We start from the raw sequence: 20,100 nt of genomic DNA on the forward strand, positions 1-20,100 counted from the left end.
TGTGTTCACGGAATTCATCTCTCTTATTATTAAACTTCATCCGTAATTTGTTGTCCACTGCGCCTTCGGTAATATCTGAATCATCATCGTTTTTTCCCAGTTGCATGGCCGTCAAAGCATTATCAGGTTTCTTTTGTCTATATATATTACACTACATGCACGTAAATTTACTTACAGATGTGGTCATTAATGTCCGGTACATTAAAGTATAGCAGTGCTACGTTTAGTATACCAGGCATTAATGACCACATCTGCACACACACACACATAGACGCGCGCACGAACGCTCAATTATGATACCAAATTGCAATACCCAGTTCCTTAAGTTAATAAATCACTTATATTAATATATCAACACACTTGAATGAAAAATAAAAACACCACAATTTACAATGGTGAAAGGAAAAACAAAGAAAATAATATTTATCGAAATATATGATGATCGCTGTTTCAATAACAATATAATTGACTGACTACAGTTGCGTTACCCTTACCCATAAGAAGAAGGCATTTGTTTTACAGGCCCTGATTAAACAAAACGATTTGTGACGATTAAAAACGATTAAAAATTTAATCAGTATTAATCGTCATGATTTTTCACATTTAGTCGTCTCTAATCGTCAAAAGACCATTTATTAATTTACGATTAAAAACAATTAATGATGATTAAAATTTCAAATCGTCAGAAATCGTTTTAAATTATCATGCAGAACCAGAAATTGCTATAATTGTTATCGTCTTTAATCGTAAAATAATATTACTGGTCCCGCATAAAGATTAAAGACGATTCATGACGATTTGAAATTTTTAATCGTCATGAATCGTCTTTAATCGTAAAATAACATATAGCAATTTCTGGTCCTGCATGAAAATTAAAAAAGATTTTAAACGATTAAAAATTTAATCGTTTTTAATCTCTTTAATCATCGATTGACGATTCCTGACAATATAAAACAATTAAAACAGTTTTAATCGTCACAAATCGTTTTGTTTAAACAGGGAGTATTCAAATGTTTGTAATAAGTTTCACTATCGTAACTATGTGTATAAATATTTGCATTGGCTAAAAGATACTTACGATAAACTTTTTTCTGTATAAATCGAAGTTTACATGCTGTACGATAAGACGCAAATCGTATACTATCAAAGTTCTGCTGCCGCATTTCTTGTGATAACTGAAGTCTACTTGTTTCATCATTATTATCAGTGTTATGACGATTAACATTCTTCTCAGCCATGTTGGCAATCTAAAATAATAATTGAAATTGAGAAAAAATCTTACCAAAACAGTAGATAAGAGGAGGGAATCCTACTCCAGCAACAGGTGTCTGCAAAAGCATCGTTCCCAGCAAACGGGATCGCATTGAATCGCATTCAGTTTTCTATCCGATTCAATCCTGTTTTTGGAATGGCCGTCTTGTCAATCCGAATCAATGCGATTCAATGCGACACGTTGATATAGGCTAAGTAGGAACTTTCTTTTACCGATTAACCCAAAATTCTAGATTACCGATAGCCGAAATTTAAAAATTTCAATACGATTATAATATGACTCAAAAATAATTGAGAGAAAAAAAATTATTTTAATACAGAGTGTAAATAGAAAACATCTAGTAAAATTATAGCTTTTGCAATCATTTTAATGATATCAAATTTTTTTAGTAAAATAATTCACTAAGCACGAAAAATTGAATGACTGTAAAAGTATTTAAGTTTAAAGGCATGTATTTATTTATTTAAAAAATACAAACTATTGAACTTTGTTAAAATATAATTATTAAGGGAGATAGCCACTGTGAGGATCGAAAAAATAGGTGATTTTCGGGAATTTTTTTGACTGGAATAATAAAGAAATTTGGGGATCGGGTTTTTTTGTTTTATAATGTATACATTGAAGATAATTCTCCTAAATTTTCATCAAAAAATATTATGTTGTTACAAAGTTATAAGCATTTTTGTGGAGCAACAAAAAAATTTTCCCCACCACGGTGTCATCTCTAACTCAAAAACGGATTATCAGAAACAAAAAAACCAAACGGCGTTGTAATCTGTATGCATGTGGTTATCGTTCCACGTAGGGGATTTTGAAAATTTGGATTTGAAAAAAAATGGCGACATATTAAAAATTTTTTCGTTTTTTTTTCTCATTTTTTTGGATTCAAACAGCCCTAAAAAATCTTAAAAATCCAAATTTTCAAAATCTCCTACGTGCAACTTTAGCTACTGAATAGACGAATACGGCATAAAAAAAAGTTGCGAATCGGTTCATATTTATGCAAATTACAGATGCCACCAGTTCAAAAAAAGTAGTTTCGAGAAAAACGCGTCTAAAGTTTTTAGTCGATGCAACGGTCAGTTGACGCACTGTCACAAAAATGACTATAACTTGGAAAATATTCGGAATTTTCATATAAAACTCTAGATACATATTTTTGAACATAGACACTAGAGTGATTCAAAAAAATCGACTAATTTTTTCTGTAACAGGATACATTATGCACTTTGGTTAAAACTATAAATTTGAATTTGAATTGTATTCCCGCCGTTAACGGGCTAATGACCTCGTAAGTTGCGAGTTAGGGTTGCGACTTGTCACCGGGTGTCGCATGATCGCTAAGGCCCGAACATTCGCCACTCCCCTAGTCTAAGTTTTCGGGAGTGAACCAGAATAGAGGGAATGATAATATAAAAAGGACTGCGGAACATGGAATCATCAGTTGAGTTCTAGTTTTTGTTCAGACAACGACAACGGCAGGACACTAATTAAAATCAAGGTAATTATATACGCTTAAGTTTGCTTCACGTGGAACGAAGCGATAGTTAATTAATAATAAAGTTATTATCTGGACCTTTGGCCGATAAATTTCAATTTTATAAATCTTGAAATCAATTACTTATACGTACTGTTCATTGACAGGTTTATCAATATTAACAATTACCGTAAATAAAGAGAGTAAATAAGAGAAGCCTGAGACGACACGAGACCGGCTAAATTCCGTCCACCGAGGAAAATTACACCGACATCCAGGAAGCAGCCGAATTAACATCATCAGTTGCTGCAGTAACGTTCTGGAGGTAAAATTGTAATTTTAGTTTGGCCGGAATTTATTCCAATGGCCAAACTTAATTATAATTAATTTACTTGATATCTTTCCGTCGGTTAAATTATAATTATTTCGTATTGGAAGGCCGTTGGCCATTACAATTACGCTTCTCGTGTTTCTCAAAAGTTGTCGCGCCGTTCCGTTTGTTAAATAGTGTCTGTAACTCAAAATTATTTATTTCAGGTCCTTTGGCCGAAATAAAATAATTTTCCGCGTGAAATATTAATCAACTAAATTATAAAATAAAGTCAATAAATTAATTGAGGCCGGAATTTATTCCAGTGACTGAATTAATTTATAATTAATTTCAATTTACTCAAATCCGTCAGTAAAATTCTGGACCTGAGTGACGCCAACTCTATGGCCGAATTTTCTAGTCAATTTGTAAATAAATTCTAGTCGTGACTTAGTGATAATTAATTTTAGTAAAAATTAAATGAATAATTTAATAATTAAAAGTTAAAAAGGACGCTAGAATTTTGGGTAAATTAAATATTGAGTAAAAGTGAGAAACGGATTATTTTGTGAGTAAATTAAATTTAGTTTTGAAAATTATAAGTGAAGAAATTATGAATTAAAAGTTATTGATAAATATTAATTGTGGCGAATAAAATAGTAGAATTCTATGCGTGGAAAATTAAATTAATTAATGAACAATTGGAAAAGAAAGTAAATGATTAAATGACAAAAATTAAAAGTGGAAAAATTATAAGCGTTAAAATTAATTAATTAATAAATTATATTAAACCAAAAATTAATTAATTAATTGAAAATTGGAGTTGTAAAATTGAAGTGAAAGTTAATGAGTAGAGTCACTTAGTTGTAGAGTCAATTTAGTGTAAAGGAAAACTGTATCTGTGATTTAGGTCCGGTGGACATGTTAAGATTAGATTAGTTATACATCCAGGGGATGTTTTAGTTTGTTTTAAGGAAAATTTTGGTTAACGTCCAGGGGACGAATTTATTAAAGGTTAATTAAGGTTTAACATCCAGGGGACGGTATTTTAACGTGGGAGTGTGTGTGTGTGGAAACGTCCAGGGGACGCAGATTTAGTTTGTCATAAGATTCCGTCCAGGGGACGAGGTAAAATTTAGTTTGTCATAAGATTCCGTCCAGGGGACGAGGTATAATTTAGTCTGTCATAAGTAAACCGTCCAGGGGACGAGGAAAATTAGTTTGTCATAAAAATTTAGTTTGTCATAAGGTTATAATTGTTATTAAGAGTTAAATAAATATAAAGCAAGGTGCTTATAATTATTAAAATTGAAAGCAAAGTCTTAAATAAAATTTATTTCAGCCTGTTCATCAATCCTCCCCAGTAAACACATTGACGTAAATTTGACGTCAGAGTGACGTTACGCTATGTCATCATTTACGTAAGATATAAGTCACGAATGAGTCAGGTGTGACTCATTATTTCCCACTTTTTTACGTAAGATTATGATGTAAAACTAATGACGTATGCATGATGTAAATGTGATGTCTGTGTGACCTTCTATGACGTCAATATGACATATGGGTGATGTCAAAGTTATCAATTCGGAAAAAATATTTTGAAAAAGAAAAAAATAAAATGAAATACCGAATTTTTGATTTGATTATTACCGCGCGAACGCATTGTGAATTCTGAAACAAGATTAGATAACGTTAAATGATGAAAAAATCCTGGGCGTCGGCTGGGTTCGAACACGGCTACTCTTGGCTGGTAGTCCTGAACGTTGCTCACTGGTCCACATCACGAGAGTTCAAATCTCGTGCTTAATTGATGTATTTAGAGTGAAATGCCGGAAAAGACAGAGTTAATAAGTTATCGTGATGGATTTTTACAAAATTTAAAAAACTCCATGAACTTATATGAAATTTTATAGAAGCAATATTTGTCGACCTCGATGATAATTGTATAAAATTTCATTAAGTTTCATCAAATTTTTTAATTTTTTGTTGTGATGTGAAATTTAAAAAATCTTATATAAAATTTTGCGAAACATTAAATAATTTCACAAAATCGTATGAAATTCAATCGATTGAAAAATTGTGATACTAAACTTTAAAATCATAATAGCAAAAGAGTTCAAACGGTCGTTACATTTTCTTTGTCATCCTAAATGATATTTTCGATATATCATTTAAAAAAATAAAGTTAATTTTTTTATGCTCACGCTAATGTTTTAATCTAAAACGTCTGAATGATCTATTATCGAGTTTATCGATTACTTTGACCCCAAAAATGTTCGACGTTTAGTTGTTATTTTTACACATTTACACATGTTTCAAAATTCATTCTATGATTGTTTTATTTCAATAAATAGATGATAAAAAACTATGACTCGGACATTACATCAGCGTTGCGTAAAATACTGACTTGTCACTGATGTAAAGATATGATTTAAGAGTGACATCCACATTACGTATAACCGTGACTTTGCTACTGACATAAATGCATGATTTTAAAATTACGTCATTATGATATACGGATAATGACTTTATTACTACATAACAATGTGATGTAGATTCTATGTCAAACGTACGTAATACATAAGTCATAACTGTGACATCGTACAAGAGTCATGCTTACATCAATATGATGTCACAAGCTTTACATCATATTAAAGTCATGTAGAACGTCAGATTGACATCAAATTTACATCAGATGTCGTGACATTGCTATGACCTATGTATGACGTCAAAATAAGGTCATGTGTTCACTGGGTCTCCTCTCTCACAAAATTATAAAAATTACGAACGACCCTGAGCATATAAAATAATTACATTAACATCCGGTTCTGGAAGGCCGAGTCCATCTTCCAGTGGCGCCCTAATATTCGACTATAATATTTAGGTGCGACCAGACTTGGCAAGCTAATCACTCGGTCATACTTCATTATATATATCGAAAATATTGTTGGAAATGACGAAAAAAAATACTGTGAAAGTTTGAGCTCTTAATATTATTATTAACAACTGCCGCATCGCAATTTTCTAATTCCCGTTTAAATAACATGGGAAAATTTATTTTTTAAGCTTTGGAATTTTGTAGCCCTCGGTGGGATCAATACTTTCAAATGTTCAAGCCATATTCTTGCGGGAAATTTGACGCTCTACAAAAAAGGTCTCTTATAATTTTTCGATATTTTCATTTCTTCAAAAGTTATTCAAAGTTAAAGTTATATTGACGATAAATTTCTACATTTTTTAAATTTTTTGACGCAACCATCAACTTTATCCGAAAATTTTAGAGGACATTTTTTGTAGAGCCTTTTATTTCCTACAACTTATCTCAGAGAAAATTTTTGATATTTCTCACAAGTCGTAAGTTATTCGCAATTAATTGAAAATTTAATATAATTAATTTTAAGCAACAAAATTTAGATTATTTAAGAATATACACTTTGATCTAATAAAAAAAAAAAATATTTTTTTTTTTTAAATCTCACAGTGACTATCCCCCTTAAAAATGTCAGAAAGACAAATAGTCTAGTCGAGAAGTGAGTTTTCTGCGAAAAATCGTTAAGACACTCTTAAAAATATGGCGGTTGGTGCACTGGATTCAGAATTTAATTCTGGGAAATGGATATTTTTTTATTTATCCGCCATTACAAATTTCATTTGTTACAAACAAAAAACGAAGAGACAAAAAGGGAGTCTCCGTTTTGTAGCTATAACTTCAAAAATATTAAAGATATCTGAAATTTAAAAAAAAGATTCTAAAAGAGGAGAAAATTTTAGTAAAATAAGTCTTGACTCCCCGAGTTGTAGCTCCATTATTTATAATTTTAATTTAACGTTGAAAGTTGGACTCCGCGCGGCCGTTTCGGTGCCTAGGCGTCGCCGCAAAGCAAAGTATGCAACACAAAATAATTTTTTTACAACATTCAATATTAATTTAAAAATCGAATAAATTATAGTGTCATCTAGACACTTGAAGGAATATAGCCCCGCAAAAGAATAATTTTTTAGCTAGATTTTTGTTTACGTTATTTAATTGTTAATTAACAAATTTTTCGGAGACTTGAGTTTTGTGTTGCATACTTTGCTTTGCGGCGACGCCTAGGCACCGAAACGGCCGCGCGGAGCCCAACTTTCAACGTTAAATTAAAATTATAAATAATGGAGCTACAACTCGGGGAGTCAAGACTTATTTTACTAAAATTTTCTCCTCTTTTAGAATCTTTTTTTTAAATTTCAGATATCTTTAATATTTTTGAAGTTATAGCTACAAAACGGAGACTCCCTTTTTGTCTCTTCGTTTTTTGTTTGTAACAAATAAAATTTGTAATGGCGGATAAATAAAAAAATATCCATTTCCCAGAATTAAATTCTGAATCCAGTGCACCAACCGCCATATTTTTAAGAGTGTCTTAACGATTTTTCGCAGAAAACTCACTTCTCGACTACACTAGATGACAGTTCCAGAAAAATTGTCAAGGTCTTACTTTGACGTTCGACTGTCAACAAATTTTCACATTTTTAAAATTGTCTTCTCTAAAATTTACGCGGTTAAGTTTAATTAAAAAATTACTATGCGATAAATTTTTATTTATTTTAAATAAAATTACTGTAAAAAATTTATTTTTTACTTGTAATCTAATATTTTTTTAAAAATTGACCGTAAAATAATCTCTTTGGATTGACGATATAACTTTATTTTATTATAAAATATAAATGATAACAGTTATTATTTTTCATTTTATGAGAATATTTTCCTTTGAATAAATGACCGCGATAATTAAATAGTAATTCGATATTTCATGTCAATTATTACTACACAGAAAAAAAGGAAATCTTGAAACAAGAAATAAAATGTCTTCGAAATTTTTTTCTTGAACCAAGCAAAATTTCTTACTTTATTGAAGTAAAAAAATTATTTGGATCAAGAAATCATTTCCTTCGCGGAAGACATAATTTTCTTAGTCTAAAACATAAATTCTTTAAACCAAGAAAAAAATTTCTTGGTCCCAAAAAATTTTTTTTTGGTTCGAGAAGATTTTTTTTTCAATTCAACAAATTTTTTTTTTGCCTGAAAATTTTTACGTTTTTAAGTCAAGAAAAAATATCTTGAGCTGAAACGAAAAAGTTTTTGAACCATGAAAAATAATGTTTTAAACCAAGAACAAACTTTCTTGGCCCAAGAAAGTTTGTTCTTGGTTTAAAGCATTATTTTTCATGGTTCAAGAAAGTTTGTTTTTAACTCGAGAAACTTGTTTCTTATCTAAAGACTGTTACCTTATCGAGTCAAGAAACAATGTCTTGAGCTAAAAAAAAAAGTTTTTGTACTGTTATGCCAGCCCTGATAAAAAAAAATGATTAAAAATGATTTCACACGTTAAATGTCCATAAGAGACAGGATTAGAAATGATTTGAAGGATTAAAAAGTATTTAAAATGATTAAAAAACAAATCATTTTAAATACTTTTTAATCATTTTTTTTAATCAGGGAGGAGTTTTAAATGATTAGATGAGTAATACACTTCACTTCTTATTATCTCTACCCAATTGTTTATTGATAATCTTATAATATTTAATATAAAAATGTTATTGTTTAGATTCCATTCGGTTTCAGGATTACAAATTCAGTAATGATACCACATTAAAAATCATATAATTAATTCATAAGTACAGAGTTATCAAGATAATACTATATAACTACAATAGATGTTTCATATCATAAGATAAATTGAACAGTGGTATTGTTACGCCATGAGAAAAAACAAAGATAAAGTCGTGCTACGACTAAGTGCAGGCGTAAGAATATCACTGTCAGCAAAAATTATAATAATAGAAGTACATATTAAGACTTGGGCATAACACCCCTACCCTTAGACTGAAAAATCTTCTTATAAACTGATTTTTCATAGTACTTAATTATGAGCTATGTCTTCGAATTCTGATATTCGGAGTTTTGACCTTTGTACCTTGTTTCTTTGTTCATGTAGTTGATGATTCTGTCGAAAATTATCTATATGGTAATTTAATTCTGACGAGATAGAGTTAGCATGATTTATTGCCCCCATAGGAAGCTCGTTATTCGAATGATATTTTTTGTTAAGTTTCTTTTTCTTTGAATATGTACAACAAAGGTCATAGACTCCATTTCTTAATTCTTTAATCATCTTAAAAATTTTAAATTTATTGATTAAGAATAGTATTACTAGTACAACTAATGCATACAGAACATAAGTACCCCAATTTATAAATTTTTCATAAGTAGTTTGTGTTCTTTCATGGTTACCAATTTCTATCGCTTCTCTACTGATTTCACTCAATTTAGTGCCATATTTAGTTAAATCTTCTATTTTTACATCGGGGGTTTCTATTGTATGAATTTTTATTAAGCTCAGATTCAAAGATGGATCATCGAATAATTGAAAATGTTCACTAAAATTATAAGTTATGATTGGAATAAATGCTTTATTATTATCATAATTTTTTTCAATGTGTGAATTTAATATAACATCATTAGATACGGCACTACAACCGGGTGAAATCCATAAAATTTTTGTTCCGTTTATTATTTTATTCTCTACAGTGTCATCGCATATAATTTTTATGCTTTGTGGCGTTGGTGCTGAGTATAACCATCTATTATTACTTTTAAATTGTACCCAAATGGTTTGTTTTGTTGTAATCATTTTAATATCACAATCGTTTTTATTTATTTTCGTCGGTTCATTTACAATTTTGCTTAAGCATGTATCATGTGATTGAATATAGTATTTAGGATGTATTGTTCTACAAAAATGATGTGATTTGTGTTTTTTGCAAGTGTTAAGAAAGTGTTCGTCACTGGGTGTGTACAGTAGTTTTTCATTATTTGTAATTATGTAATCATGCGGATTTGATATGTATGCTAACAAGTTACTTTTTATCAATTTTGGAGCTGGGATTGTTCTGTATGCTTTGTAGTCCCCAATCTCTAAAATAGGTATTTTAATAATATAAACAAATCTATATTCTATTACACTTATGGTAATTTCACTTACTTCTAAATATTCGAAATAGTTGCCATTTTGAATTACAATAGGCATTTCGTTAGCTCCCCTTTCGTCTCTAATTAACTTTATTGAACTCATGAGCGAATCTGGTGTTAGTAATTGAGGGTTTATTTGACCAAATTTTGCAAAAATTATTGCTTGAATAAACATACCAACATTTCTGTTAAACTCGATTAAAGCTAATTCTATTTCTAAACAAGTTTCCGTAATTAATGAATTTCTTTCAATTATTTCCTCTTTTTCTGCCAATATTTGAATATTTTTGTCAATATTTTGAAAATTCGAATTTATTTGAGCTAGTTTGTTATCATTGTCTTTTAAAGATTGTTCAGTTTTTTGAAGAGTCAGTTGTAAAATATATGTTTGATTTCTAAATAGTTCTCCAATTCTTTTATTGTCTTTATGAACAGCATCTATTTCTGAATTGTAATAAGTCGCATCATCTTCGCTCATGGTTCCAAAAAGTATTTTACTTATTTTTCCAACAAAATCGAATATACCACGTTTTTGTCGGATTAAATTAGGTACGCCTATTGCTGAAAAAAGCTTGTACTTATCTTGTCTAATGGTTTCGAACTGGCTGTATAATTTTTTAATTAAACCTGTTTCGCTGCAGTTTTTGGCGCAGTGATAATCAACAAAGTTCAGGCTTTTTAAAATTTCTGATTCTTCAACCGTTAACTCATCCAAATTGAAATATGAGATGATATTGTATGTTTCGTGAAAGAATCTGACTTCTCCCAAGTACTCCATATAGATGTTTGGCAAAACAGAGAATTCTGTTTCTTCGTAGTTTTTAGCCTTAATTCTGGCGATACTAATTAGAAGGATCCTGAAACAAATTAATGTTAGCAAATTTTAGTTTATTAGCATGCACAATAATGTGTCTGTTATTTTTTTCAATTTTATAATTAACATCTGAAGTCTTGTCTATTATTTTGTATGGTCCTTCGTATGGTAAACCCAGCGCGTGACTTTTTTTGTTGGCGGTACTTTCCTTTCGTAACCATACAAGATCTCCAGGTCTGAACGTCTGGGGGTTAATCATTCTATCGTATCTATCTTTAGTTCTTTGTTTACTTTCAGTTAGGATTTTTCTGCATTCATTCAAATTTCTTGTTAATTTTCCTTTCAATTCATTTAAATACTCAATATAAGGAATATTTTCATTTTTCTTCACTGATGACACATCTTTAGCATTTTCTCCGAGGACTAATTCACATGGTGCGAACCCAGTACTTTCATGTTTCGACGTATTGTAGTATAAGTTTGCGAAATGTAGGTACTCATCCCAATTGTCAGCATTTTCATTACTGAAATGACGCAAAAAGTCTTTTATGACTTGATGGCTTCTTTCTAAGCTTCCATTGCTTTCTGGATGAAAGCTTGTGGTTGTAATTGGTTTGATTCCTAAAAATTTCTCAAAATTCTTCATCAATTCGCTGGTAAAATTAGTTCCCTTGTCAGTTAAAATATTATCTGGTGTACCGAAGTAGCTTACATAATGTTTTAAGAACTTATCGATTACGTTCGCAGCTGTAGCGTCTTGCATTGGTATTCCTATGAAAAATTTGGTGAGTTGATCCTGTATTGATAATATATATTTGTTGCGATTTTGTGTTACCGGAAGAGGTCCGCAGATGTCCATCGCAATTTTACCATTGAATTTTCTTGGTGTATCCGTTATAATCATTGGCATTTTTGTCGGATGTCGACTAATTTTATTTCTTTGACACGTCACACAGTTTTTGACGTAATTTTCAACGTCTTTCCTTAGTGTTTCCCAAAAGTATTTCTCTGAGATTCGATAATATGCTTTTTATCTTTTTTATTCCTCCATGGCCTCCTGTAAGACTAGTATGATTTTCTTGTAGTACTTTTCCTCGGTCTTCCTGTTTTGGTACCATTCTTCTTCTATCGTGTAAATAAACTTTAGTATTACAATATTTAAAGTGTCCACGCCAAACCTTCTCGATTATTTGACTGGGGAGTCCACTTAATTGAACACATTCATTGTGATCGACATGGAGTTCCTTTATTTCTTCAGCCACAACTAAATACTTCAATTCAGCAATTATATTGTCTAAGGTTTCTACTGTTGTATTATGGCTAATTCTTATGATGATATGTAACTCTTGAGTGTCTTCCTCAGAATAAACTTCAAGAGGTTGAAGATTGTCACCTTTAAAGAATGATATATCCACGCTACCCTCAGGTATGGGCGTGTTAGTAAGAATAAGCTGTTTTCCTAATTTAATTTCTTCTTCTAATTCTAATTGATTTTCTGGTGGTTGTTTTCCTGGGTTGCTTTGATTTCTGGAACATAGTTTTTTATTTTGTTTTTCTTCGTTTTCTATTCTTTTCCTTTTCATATTCTGCTGGCTTTCCTTATTTGACTGTCTAGTTTCAGTAGCTAAATTTCTTTGTTTACTAGGTCCTGGTTGTGAGGGATCACTGAGTTTTCTTTTCTTACTTGGATGTTCAACACGTCCTTTCTGGTATATAAGAACAGGATTTCTTGATAGGGCGTCGGCATTTGTATTGAGAATTCCTTTTCTGTAAATGATTTCATACTCGTAATCTTCAAGGGTTATTCTCCATCTGGCCAGCCGTGAATGAGGATCTTTCAAATTCATCAACCAAATTAATGGTCTATGATCGGTTATAATTTAAAATTTGCGTCCATATAGATACGGACGGAAATGTTTTACGCACCATACTACTGCTAATAATTCTTTTTCCGTGGTTGAGTAATTTTGTTCTGCCTTGTTCAGTGTCCTACTGGCGTAGGCTATTGGATGTTCTTTTCCTTCTTCGTATTGTGATAAAATTCCACCTAGTGCAACACCTGATGCGTCTGTTGTCAATGTAAATTCTTTTGAAAAATATGGAAATATTAATATTGGTTCTCTGCATAATTCTTCTTTTAATGTGATAAATGCTTTTTCTTGATCTGGTCCCCAATGCCAGGGAACGTCTTTCTTTAATAGTTCCGTTAGCGCTTTGGATTTTCTACTGTAATCTTTAATGAATTTTCGATAATAGCCAGAGAGTCCTAAAAATTGTTTGATATTCTTTATATTCTTTGGTCGTGGAAATTCCATTACACTTTTAACTTTTTCTGGATTAGGTTTAACTCCTTTTTCTGTAATTAAATGACCAAGATATTGTAGTTCAGGTTTTAGGTACTCACATTTATCAGGCTGCAGTTTCAGGTTTGTTTCCCTCATTCTTTGTAAGAAGGTGCGTAAATTTGAGTTGTGTTCTTCCAGTGTATTGCCATATATGACGACATCGTCGAGATATACAAAGCAATTTTTACCAATCAATCCTCTCAAAACATCATCCATGGTCCTCTGGAATGTAGCAGGGCTGTTTTTTAAGCCAAATGGCATCCTTACGAACTCGTAATGGCCATGTTGTGTGCTAAATGCTGTTTTTGGGCTGTCTTTTCTCCGCATCGGGATCTGGTGGAACCCACTAGCTAAATCTAAGGCTGAAAAATAGCGAGCATTACCAAGTTGGTCTAATATCTCTTCAATATTAGGTATGGGGTACGCATCTGTGTGTGTCTTTTCATTTAACTTACGGTAATCGACCACAATTCTCCATTTCTGTTTACCTGAAGCATCTGTTTTTTTGGGACTACCCAGAGCGGTGAGTTGTACGGCGAATTTGATTCTCGAATGACTCCTTTCTCTTTCATTTCTTGAACTTGTCTCAGGATTTCCTCATTTTGACCTGGTGGGTATCGATACTGTTTGACATTAATTGGTACCTCATCCATGGTTTCTATAATATGCTCAGCTAAATTAGTACATGGAAGTGAATCACCTGGTAAATAAAAAACGTCTTGATAAGAATCTATAATATCCCAAAGTTGATTTCTTTCCTTTTCATTAAGAATATGATTGATGCGAGTGTTACCTTTTAAAAGGTTACTTCTGGGTTTTGAATAATTGCAATTAAACTTGAAAATTTGTGCCTGTGGAATCTTCCGATTAAAAATAATTTTTTTCTGTTTCGCTAGTATAATAGCATCTTTTTTTTCAAGGAAAGGTCGACCGGCGATCCCGTCTTCTTCTAGTGGAAAATTATTTGGGACCACTAAAAATATATGTTCTACACCATCTACATCAATTTTACATTCTTGGTTGCAGTTTACAGGCGTATTATTGATACCGATTAATTGTGCGGATGTTTTTCTAACTTTTAAACCCGAAGTACATTTGAGCTTAATCACGTTTACTGCTGCCCCTGTGTCTGCCAAGATTGAATGAGATCGTTGTCCGAATTTGCTGTTGACTCTAAGCATGAAGCTTGCTCCTGGGTTCCGTGAATTTCTCGACATTCGGTATACTTGATAGGGTTCGGTACGTTTGGTTGTTGGCGAGATGGAAAATTTGAGCTCGATGGTTTTCGCGGACAATCTCTTATAAAGTGTTCTAAGCTACCGCATCCGTGACACGGAAATCGTTTTTTGTTGTCTGTTGTAATTCGCTGTGTGTTTGATTTGAAATGTTCTTGATTTGTCTTGGTAGCGTTATTGGATTTGTTTGGATTAGGGTTTCTTTTGTTTTCAAAGTTAGGTTTTTTATAGACGACTCGCGATATTTCTTCTTCTTTTTCGGTCTCTAAAGCTAAATTCTGAGCTTCTCTGATCGTTGACGGTTTTCCGGCTTTGACGAATAATTTAATACTTGAGCGAAGACCTCGCACATACTGAGCTAGACCTTGTTTCTCTTCATTTTTTAAACTTAAATTTCGGCTTTCGGTAGTAAAATCTGAATTGTTGTTAATTGCTCTTTTGATATTTAGATGACATTCGTTAAATCGTTTATTATAAGTTAGTACGCTATCATAATTTTGCTGACACTGACTTCTGTCGAGAATGGCGACGTCGTATAATTTACATTCCCCGAAGTTATTACGAAGAACTTGAAATAAATCATCGGATGACCGAACATCGTGCCCGTCAATTGTTTTTCGTGCTTGTCGAACTATTCTTTTAGATATCACTAGTCGAATAAATGTATTTTTTTGAGCTTCCGGTATTTCGTCGAGAACAGTTTTTACTTCAAAAATAAATGTTTCAACCGCAATATTATTGCCTTCAAACTCCGTAATTAGTTCGAGTTGCTGTTTCAAATTCTTTATGTCAAGCGTAGACGAAACACTATTCTCCGCTGACAACGAGACGTTATCTTGTTGCTCAGATGACCGATCAGGGTTATTTATTTTTTCATGCAATGTAGTTATTTGTTCTTGCAAAGCTTTTACCAATTCTGTAAGACTTTCAATAGTGTTCGGCATTTTGGTAACTAGAGTTGAGTCTTCAAGATCGCATAAATCGTTAACGGTGGAACCGATAGAATTAGAATCGTCCGTATGAATGATTTCACTAGTCTCTCTATATTCAGAGAATTCTTTTCCACTCATGTATGATTATAAAAATGTACTATATAGATTCTTACTTACAGTAGTTCTGTAATTTCCATTCTTCTGTCTCGTTTCTAATTCTTGGAACTGGTTTGAGATCCGTACTGCTGCCACCACTTTCTTGTTATGCCAGGAGTTTTAAATGATTAGATGAGTAATACACTTCACTTCTTATTATCTCTACCCAATTGTTTATTGATAATCTTATAATATTTAATATAAAAATGTTATTGTTTAGATTCCATTCGGTTTCAGGATTACAAATTCAGTAATGATACCACATTAAAAATCATATAATTAATTCATAAGTACAGAGTTATCAAGATAATACTATATAACTACAATAGATGTTTCATATCATAAGCTAAGCGAACGTCTGACGATTATTCGTCAGCGAATCTGTAACATTGAACAGTGGTATTGTTACGCCATGAGAAAAAACAAAGATAAAGTCGTGCTACGACTAAGTGCAGGCGTAAGAATATCACTGTCAGCAAAAATTATAATAATAGAAGTACATATTAAGACTTGGGCATAACAGTACTAAGAAAAAAAATTTTTTAAACCAAGAAGAAACTTTCTTGGGCCAAGAATTTTTTTATTTGTCGCAAACAAAAAAAAAATTTTCAGCCAAGAAATTAATTTCTTTAATTAAGCAAATAAATCTATCGAGCTAAAAAAATTTATTTTTTTTGTTTCATTTTTTTAATGAACAATTTTTTTTTTGTTTAAATATTACAAACAATGCTGTGAAGCAAATAAATACTGTATCAGAAGCATTTATAAGGGATGGGCAAGTTTCGCAATGAGTTAATATTTAAACAAATTGAGAAAAAACTTTTATCGCTTAAACGAGGAATCGAACCCAGATCGATTCGGCGTCACGCGAGAGCTTTACCAACTAAGCCATCCCAGCCTTTGCTAGGCTACGTTTACTTTGCCCACATATACTGAACCACACTGGCTTATGGTCAGTCACATTTTTAAATCCTAAACCCAGAATTAATATTACAAATGTTATCGCCAATAATTTAGAAAAATGTTAGTTTTGACATTTTACCAAAATACTGAACGGATTGTATGAATCGTTCATAAATGAATTTCGACATAAATATAAAAAAGTTAAAAAAAAAAAAAAAAAATTTAATTACAAAAAAAATTGAGAAATTATTTAATATTATATAATTACATTAATCAATTAATTTATTATAATAATATAATTTGGTTATTTAATTTTTAATTTATTTAAAATAAAAAGGTGAACTCAAAATCCATTTGCTGTGCTAGTGTGAGAAAGAGAGAGAGTGGGGAGTATTCATTCCTTCGGGTGCGAAGGAGGGAGCATTTATGAGTGAGAATCCAAGAGAAAACTTTCTTGGCTTGAGACTCTAGTAATCTTGGTTTGAGATTTTTCGTGTGATTGGTCAGAGAAAGTAAACTATGCTCAAACCAAGAGTTTAAATTTCTTGAATCAACTCCCTTTATTTTTAGTTCGAGTTCGTACCGTTTATTGTTTCAAAACATCATAGTTCTTTAATTAAGTGTATAACTTTCTCGAACTAAATATTCATATTTCTTGGTTTAAGTAAGTAACATACTCAGATTAAGAAAAATTATTATTAAACTAAAAACTGCAAGTTTTTAAAACAAGTAATTCTATTTTTGGACCAAGTATGAAATATGTATTGGCTTAAGAATTTTTTTTCTTAATTGAAGATTTAAAATTCAAGAAATTATTTCACTTCGTTCAAGAAATTTTCGGTTTTCATTCCACTCGCTGAAAAATTTCTTGGTTGAAGAAAAATTTTCTTGAGAGAAGATTTTTTTTTTTCTGTGTACTTTAACGGCTTATGGTACACAAAAATCTTAGTTGGTTATTCAGTTTAACCTCTAAACTGCATGATCTACGGGGTCTTGAAAATCCTATACGATTCAATACTTTCCAACGCGATACAATGGGTTTCAAAAATAGTATTGAATCGCGTTGAATCACATTGAATCGCATTGGCTTCCAATGCGATTCCGTTTCTGGGTTGATAAGTAGGGGGTTGGATATCGAAATTACCCAGAATCAAAATGGCGGTAGTTGTTTATTTGTGGTTTGGAGTTACTGACGACAGGCTCTTGGTGGGGGGTTAATAACGTAGATTTGGGCATCATAATATAGGGGCCAGAATTGTGGTGGGGATAGGGCGTGATTGTGTTGATTTAGGCATGAGAATATAGAATTAACCCTTTCCCGGTCGACCTTGAATCCCTACTCTTAATTTGAATCGTACGTCTTATTGTTAAAATGAGAGAGCTATAGTCTGTTTTCTAGAGAGGGAGACAGAAAAACGGTAGAAGGGGGCGTTTGTCTACACTACCACAACTAAACTTTCACTCATACAGCCTTACAACGGACTTTGATTAGCTCTATCCCCACATGTCTCACACCTAGACTCACCGATACTCCGAGCCGGGAAAGGGTTAAGTATGATAATGTAGATTGAGTTGTTGGATTTAAGGAGGAGGATGTGAGGTCGAGAATGTACATTTCAAGGGTTTTGCTTGGAGTAGGAGTGTTTGTATAACTTGTTGATGGGGTTATTTCCCAATGAAAAAAGATTTTGTCTAATCATATATGATTATATATGTTCATATATATGATCATATATGAAGTTATATATAATCATGCATGATTATATATGGGGTCATATATAATTATATATGACCCCATACATAATTAGATCTGATCATACCTGGCTGTTATAAGCCCATATATAAGTCTCTATATGATCAGATCTATTCATATATAAGTCTATATATAGTTAGATCTGATCATACCTGGCTTTTATGACCCCATATATAATTATGTACAAGTCTATATAAGATCAGGTCTGATCATATATGAGTCTATATATAATTAGATATAATCATACCTGACTGGTATATCTCCATATATAACCATATATGAGTCTATATATGATCAGATCTGATCATCTATAAGTCTATATATAATTAGATATAATCATACCTAGCTGTTATAACCCCATATATGATCATATATAAGTCTGTACATGATTAGATCTGATCAGACATGATTGATACAAACCCATATATAATTAGATATAGGCCTATATATAATTAGATCTGATCAGACGTGACTGATATAAACCTATATGTAGTTATATATGTCTATGTATGATTAAGTCTGATCAGATTTCATTGATATGAAACCTATAATTATTTAAATATATATATATATATATATATATATATATATATATATGTTTAACTCGGTCTTTGATGACTCCAAAATGGCCGATATATATTACGTATATATAGCTACTACTGACTGTCCTGAGGTATATAACACTAAGTTTTTTAGTCTATTTATTGATATTCCAATGTTATTTTTGATTTTCATGATATAGTCTGACTTTGATGACATCTGATATATATAGATTCTAAAATCTCAAAAATCTAAATGTTATACATCGACTTCGGGTACATGTGCGATATATATCTGACTTTGGTGACATATTTTTATGTTATACTCTGACTTTGGTGACTCTGTATCTCAGTAATACTTGTGATATATATCTGATTTTGGTGACATATTTTTATATCATACTCTGACTTTGGTGACTTCGTATCTCAGTAACCGGGTCGAAAAATTTGATCTGATTTTAGTCTAACTGAACTGTATTTGGACTACTTGGTCTGTTATTGAACTTCTATAAAAATTTTAATCTGTTTTTGATCTACCCGGACCGAAAGATTTAATCTGATTTTAGTCCAATTAAACTGTTTAATCTGTTTTTGATCTTTTACAAAAATTTTAAGCTGTTTTCAACCTGGTGTTTTAAAAAACAATTGCGTTACAGGCAGACCAAACTAAATTAATTCTTGAAAATTTTAGCTCTGAATATTTACAAGGACAAAACTAGATTAAATCATGGACTTAAAAAGTTTTAATTTATGGGCAATGTTTATAAAAAAAAATTTGGGCGTCGGTTGACCCTGCGGGCCAGCCCCACAACTTCCCGCTGTTTTCGAGCTCAAGGAGCTTGAAAACATTATTGTGAATATATTTTCAAGCTCTTCGAGCTCGAAAATGCAATTGCCTGAGATTATTTTTTATGAGCTTTTCAAGTTCTACTAAGTTACGTATTTTGCTCAAGTTTGACAAGTTAAAAATCCAAAATTATTAATGAAGAAGCGGTTTTCAAATTTTTAGTCTCGATTATGTTCAATGAAATAAATGTATCGAGGCAGAAATCAATTTCAGTGATCAAAATCATGATTTGAGTTAGTTTTGATTAGGTCAGAGCAATAATATATGAAATATCCGAGAAACATATTAAAAACTGGGTTTTCTTAATTTTTTGCTGAATATATGATTTAAACTAAAGAACAAATTAGATGACATTCTATGATGATCGAAAGAGACTATAAAAAGGAATAGTTGGCATGATTTCACATTTAGTACATTTCATTTTGATTTATCCGGAAAAAATAACGTTTTACGTTATTTTTTTTAAGTTTTCAGCGCCGAAATCTTTTGAACTAATGAACTGAT

General features: G+C 31.5%; 1 protein-coding gene across 8 annotated transcripts in view; it reads right to left on the reverse strand.

Annotated features, from left to right (window-relative positions):
- Window positions 1-20,100, reverse strand: part of LOC130678162 (dystrobrevin beta) — a 160,151-nt gene that overhangs the window by 104,815 nt on the left and 35,236 nt on the right. For 3 of the 8 annotated variants that reach the window (XM_057485199.1, XM_057485194.1, XM_057485200.1), the window contains exon 2: window positions 1,079-1,247. In XM_057485199.1, the coding sequence (XP_057341182.1) occupies window positions 1,079-1,238 (160 nt within the window). In that variant the 5' untranslated portion in view covers window positions 1,239-1,247. Of the gene's footprint in view, window positions 1-1,078; window positions 1,248-8,594; window positions 10,930-13,290; window positions 13,594-13,719; window positions 14,947-15,575; window positions 15,885-20,100 lie in introns of those variants that run through there. The other 5 variants (XM_057485197.1, XM_057485198.1, XM_057485196.1 and 2 more) reach the window with 5 other exon arrangements.

The sequence above is a fragment of the Microplitis mediator genome, chromosome 1, assembly GCF_029852145.1.
Source record: "Microplitis mediator isolate UGA2020A chromosome 1, iyMicMedi2.1, whole genome shotgun sequence".
NCBI lineage: Eukaryota > Metazoa > Arthropoda > Insecta > Hymenoptera > Braconidae > Microplitis > Microplitis mediator.